The following is a 6,402-nucleotide window of genomic DNA, read 5'->3' on the forward strand; positions in this document are numbered from 1 at the left end:
ATTTGAAGTTTCCTACTTAGAATCCACTAATTGTTTTTGAAAAAAAAAAATAATTTACAACTAACCACACATTTTTATATTTAATGCATTCTATATTCACCATAATCTGAATAATCTAAAGCGAGCTGGTATGTAAACGGAAATACCATTGTGAGAACTTACATGAGCTAAACGCTTGTATACAAACAAAATGAAACAATCACCTACAGAAAATGTTGACCTGTTCTCCTTATTGATCAGCAAGGACGCGGAAATGTGTGGTCTCTAACAAACCAGCTTATCAAAAATGTACTAGAACTAATACATAATACTATTACTAATACATGCACTTCTTTACTTGCGCTCGACTGTTGAATCTTACATTGAGTTGTCATTGTCAGTGTAAATTGTCCACTTTTCACAGTGACAAAATGGTATCAATTGTCCTCACACGATCCACTCTAATGAGACTTATATGTCGTAGAATTTCTCTTCCATAGAATGTGCTATTAAACTTTATACAAAAAAGCAGTAAGAAATGTATAAATTCTACGTGCCGATTTCATTCATCCCCTCAGACCACTTATTTCATTAATTTCTTTGGACTAATTCACGTACTAGTTCTCAGCAACAACTATCTCCAGCAGAACTGCTAGGTCTCTAGTGCCGTAGAGCTTGCGCTTATATAAGTAAGGCAACTGTAGAACTTTTGATACCCGGGTAATACCAGCATAATGTGCCTTTGACTAGATATGCGCAACAGTGTTAAGAACATCGTCGAAAAGTCGAACGATGAGGAGGTTATCAAAAATGTAGTACTTGAAGCTGTAATAAAAATGAACTCTAAAACAGGCCGAGGCTCAGACAATCTTACTTTGAATATATGCCGTACGTGTACTGATGGATCGATACAAGATATCGGTACAAAATAGTATACTATATCTCCATATCTCTAGCATTCGATAATACCAGCATTCGATTGCATGATCATTGTAAAGAAGTCTTGTTTATTTCTTATTTTAATAAATTTATTAAAATAATTATAAATAATTGTAGAGCTCTAAATGGTAATATCTAAAATTTAACTTTTGCAATTGATATTCACTATCAATAATTAAATTACATTAAGTGGAACTTTTTAATGGTTACAGACCAGCCACATGTGGGAATTATGTATATAACTCTTCTCAACTCGAAAAAGTCTTAATTTAAACAATACTTACACATAAATAAATATCCATAAGTATATAACCAAATTGTAATCCCCTAAATTGAAGTTAATAGTAGTATTTAGTAAGCTACTTACAGCATGATGAGCACCAAAAACTATAAGAAAATGGTCTAACCAAATATATGAGCGCCTCTGAATAGAGGTAAACTAAAGGAGATGTGGTTCTTAAGTGCTTCTAGTTGAAGCCTAAAAACCCATCTTAATAATATTAGCATCTACAGAAATATTGTTTATTTGTATTTAAATTTAATATTTTTGTTTTATTTTTCTTATTTAAATAGTATCACTATAAGGAAAACTAGGTGAAAGTACACCTAATTGATTTTTTAATAAAAATTGTTTAAGGTTTTGCTCTCTAAACATTTTGTTTAATAAATATATTGAAATTATGCAGCCTTTCAATATATATTAACAATTCTCAATAAGTTTAATATTGATTTGTTTGTCAAAATTACAATTCTTATTCAGTTTAAGACAGAATATATGTAAAAAGGTAAACAATGATTACAGGATTTCAAAATATTTTTAATATAGTTATTTGAAATCCTTTAATCATCTTCTTCTGTTTTGTCAGCCGCTTGATTTTATAATGATGCGTTTAAAGTTTTTTTAGTATAATATTTAAATAATTCTTTTTTTTGTTTTTGTTGAAATAAAAGCGATTTTACGTAATTTAGAGAAGTTATGGAACTTTTTCATATTGAAGTCTTTTTTTTTTTTAATATTATTTTATGCAATAAATAAAAGATATTTATACGATATTTTAAAGTAAATTAATAATTCTCAGTTTAATATTGATTTATAAAATTTTACTTTTTATAATTCTTATTCAGTTAAAAACGAAGCTTCTATAAAAGTTAATAATTAGTAATGGATTTGAAAACATATTTAATATAATTATTTGAATATGACTATTGTTCAAAAATTATTAATGTGATTATTAAAACAAGTTCTTTGGAACTGTACTTAAATATTGACACTATAGTTTCTCTATTAATGCGTGAGTAGCTCTACCTGATCTAGCCTAAATAAGCCTCAACTAACAGTAAATAATCTAACCTGACTTAACCAATCAAATCTTAATGCTTTAATTATTTATTTTGGGGGAGGTTAAAATTAAAAATAATTTTATACTTGAAATCCAGGTAATAATTTTTCTCAGTATTTTCATTTGTTCTTATTAGTATTCATAAATAAATTAACCCAACTTGTTTAAATTTGTATTAAAAAAGTAAATTACTTTATGTGAAGTTTATATGCTTTCATGTGAGCGAAAAACTATAATACTGTGAAATTGCATCCGCAGAGCTTAAATTTCGCTATATATTTATACACGTCATATCTTCTAATGAATGCAACTCTAAAGTCTAGGAAACATAAGTTAAAGTTTAAATTGCACCGCTCTCACGAGTAGCGCAGGGAAGTCAACCATAAATTTGTATCCTTTTGACCCAACCCAGCATATGCGTTTCCCAAGCATAACGCGGGTTATAAGGATAAAGTGTTTCAATGATTTTACTGAAATCCAAAAAAAAAAAAAGAAAAGTCTGTAGAAGTGTCGGCACTTGCGAAAAGTATTGCCACTTGCATTGATGTCCCACAATGCAGCTCGCTAAGGGATAAAATAAAACTTTTAGGATTGGATATACAATTTTTTACTTACTGACTACTCTTCATATGTAGTTTCTTATGCATACACATGACACATTAATCTGTAGGGAATAAACTTTAATATTTCATGTATATTACGATATGAATATTTTTTTAATTTATTTCCATTATGTGTACTAGTGAAATAATCATAAATTAAAATATTAATTTTGTGGAATCTAGTTCTCATTTGTCCCATATATGGAACCAAGCAAAATTTTTTTTAAATGGACCGCCATTACTCAATTAAAAATCATACAAAAAATGTAAAAATGACTTAGGAGAGCTCTTACAGTCTGCTTTTAGGAAGAGAAGATCAAGAGAAATTAAACATGATTAATTAAATTTTTTGCCGAACATATAATAAAGCCCACATTCCATGATATGAAAACATTTGAAACAAGAACTATCAAAACAAAATAATAAAAATTATAATGGTAAAAAATTCAAAACAATGGATGGATAAATAAATTTACAATAGGATTTAGAATTCGTCTTCTTAACAAATAAAATAAAATACTTTATTCACATGTTCAAAGCCACATAAAAAATAAAATAGAGTCAAGGTGATAAATCATCAACTCAGGAATATATGTATACAAGACTTAAAAGAACACACTATGCGATCCGGTAGAAAAAAATCTTAGCAGGGATTGCATTTTCAACGGAGACAAGGATGGACACTGAACTCACTTAATTCTGAGCATTAACTTGTAGGCGAGGCAAAAGTTCTACAAAAATGGCTGTCACCCAATAGAAATAAAACTAAACAAATGTGTCCATATATAATTCAAGATCTCGTTCATGCTAAAGAAATGAACACATATCACAACAGCTGTCAATCTTACTGAGACAGCTGCGTTCAGTAGGCTGGCATCCTTAGAAGGGTGGTCAATAATCGCTGATCGTGTGTTCTCCCTTGCGCAACGCACAACTTGACATTGATGTCGCTTCCTTTTATAGCTAGATATTGATCAGCAATGGTACCTCGTTTAAATCCCTGCATTCTATTAGGGTGTGTTGCGTTGAGGATTTTTCACTAGCACAATCCTGAAGTGTATTCTTCATTTCAATGCAGAAGTCCTTAGCCAAAGTTCCAGCTTCCTTAGCAAGCTTACTTTGGATATCTCTGTGATGAAATAGTCTCTTTGATCGATTATTCTTGAAAGGGTGTAACAGTCAAGACCTAATGTTAATGTTAATTTTTTGCGAATCTAGGATTTTCGTAATTCATTTATTATGTATTAAACAATGTGATAAAATAATCTACAATAATAAATAAATATTTTAAATAATTTCATTCTATTTTTTATCTTTGCAATCTTTTATATACCACATAGTATGTATGTTATATATATAGCACATACATATGTTATGTATAGAAATGCAATCCTTAGTGTATAATTGTTTATATACTTTTTTGATAACAATGTTTAACAATTTGAAAATTATATTCTATATCTGCACTTATATATCTATAACTTTATGTATATATATTTATTATATATTATATGATCTATAAAAAATTATAAAATGTTATTTTGTGATACATATTTTGTTCATAACATCATCATAGGATTCATCGTTAGGTATTTCTACAATCAAATGTCTCTCGGATCTATCACTAGTTGAATGTGAAAAAGCACTTAAGTCCATTACATCAGACATTGATACACTTGTATCACCAGCACCGTTAACTACTACCTGCGAGTCAGCAGCCTCAACCATGAGTGTAACTTGTGACTGCTTAGAACTACGGTCCACTATTACAGTACCTTCAACTGCCTCAGCTCCGTTATTGACTTGCTCTGCACTCAGTTGACGTTGTTGTACTTCTTGTCCTGCATCAGCATCACCTTGTTCTTCTCGTTGAATTGCTTGGATATTAAGCGATTTATCAGTTGCTGGTACATTCCAATCAAAGCAAGAATCATAAGTAAAACCAATTTTATGCAGCAAATTTTGCAATGTCATACGCAAAAAAAAATAATCGGGACGTTGTTCAAAGTGCATTTGCCTGCAGAAATCTAGATAAACCACAAATTCATTTGGAAAACCTCTGCACAATGCTCGTACTGTTGTAGAAATCTTTTTTTCGGATATTCGTTCAAACTTTTGCACTTTAGTAGCTGCTTTGATGCCTTGCCAAGGTAATGTACCTCTTATGAAGTACATGAAAACATATCCGAGGGCTTCGAGATCATCACGACGTGACTGCTCCAAACCCATATGAGTATTGATTGAAACATAACGTGCTGTGCCAATGAGACTGTTGTTTTTCGTATACGGTATATGTTTTAAAGTAGACGCATCACGGAACTTTTTTGCGAGCCCAAAATCAATTATATGAACGATATCGCTTTCCGCGCCTTGACCCATCACGAAGTTATCAGGCTTAATGTCACGATGTATGAAACCATGTGAATGTAAATATTCTATGCGTGTAATCATTTGATCCGCAAGTAAAAGCACAGTTTTAAGACTGAAATGACGATTACAAAAATTGAATAACTCCTCTAGCGAAAATCCAAGTAATTGCATAACAATAAAATTATGGTTACGTCCGGAACCGGACATAAAGACTTTTGGTATACCGCCACCGCCCTGCAGTTCTTTATATACTGCGGATTCATTAGCCAATTGTGCCTGCTTAGCATTTTTACTTTCTAATTTGATGGCTACTTTACTTCCATTGGTGGTATGTGTACCCAAATAAATTTCACCAAATGAGCCTGCACCAATTTTGCATTCAAGACGGTATGGACCGACGCTTGCGTCCATCTTGTATATTCTTCACTATAACTTATTTAATCTTAGTTTCTGTTACACTAAAAGATTTATTTAGTGTTTACGTGGTGTAGATTTCAATGAACTATATGTGAATGAATCCAAATAAGAAATAAAATTATTCACTTTGAAATATATTGATTGAATGTATATGATATATATAAAATGTTCTATTTTCTTAAAAATATCTTTTAAACGTCAGAGCTAGATATATGTACTTACCTACTTCTTAAAATCTATATAAAATATTTTATTAAATACACTTTTATGAGATCAAAAAATTTGTGACAAAGTTCTGGAACTATAAGAAAGACACCAATTTTGTTTCTTTAATCGTTACTGACTGTACCTTCTGCACACAAAAATCTTGTTATATAGTATAAGCATCTCTTTCACATAGACGTATTGTCTTTTCTTCATTAGCGAAGGTTTGGCGTCCATTCACAATAAGTTCATCACAAACAATAATATTTGCTGGCTAACATTTATTCAGCAATATTTAAGCATCTATGAAAAATATATTCTAGTCGCTTCAATTTATTTGACAATTATCTTTTAACTGAGCTGATTCAAAAATTACAATGCACAGTAAATATGATCAATGATATATGATATCAGGTAAAAGATATCATAGGTGTTATATTTATTTTATTTTCTCATAAGCCGCTAATTGAAAATTACATAGTTCTCATAAAATGTATATATATGCATATAAATTTATTCAACATATTAGTTTTATACGTATTATAGTTATA

General features: G+C 30.2%; 1 protein-coding gene across 1 annotated transcript; it reads right to left on the reverse strand.

The window, feature by feature from the left end:
- Positions 1-4,396: 4,396 nt before the first annotated feature.
- Positions 4,397-5,677, reverse strand: LOC119674044 (casein kinase I-like). Its single transcript, XM_038085166.1, has one exon. It carries the CDS (start codon positions 5,639-5,641, stop codon positions 4,397-4,399), a length of 1,245 nt encoding a protein of 414 aa, XP_037941094.1. The 5' UTR covers positions 5,642-5,677.
- Positions 5,678-6,402: the final 725 nt, after the last annotated feature.

Source organism: Teleopsis dalmanni, chromosome 2 (genome assembly GCF_002237135.1).
Source record: "Teleopsis dalmanni isolate 2A chromosome 2, ASM223713v2, whole genome shotgun sequence".
NCBI classification, from domain to species: domain Eukaryota; kingdom Metazoa; phylum Arthropoda; class Insecta; order Diptera; family Diopsidae; genus Teleopsis; species Teleopsis dalmanni.

Excerpts from the sequence above, each read along its gene's own strand:
- LOC119674044 (XM_038085166.1), bottom strand. The coding sequence starts at position 5,641 with ATGGACGCAAGCGTCGGTCCATACCGTCTTGAATGCAAAATTGGTGCA.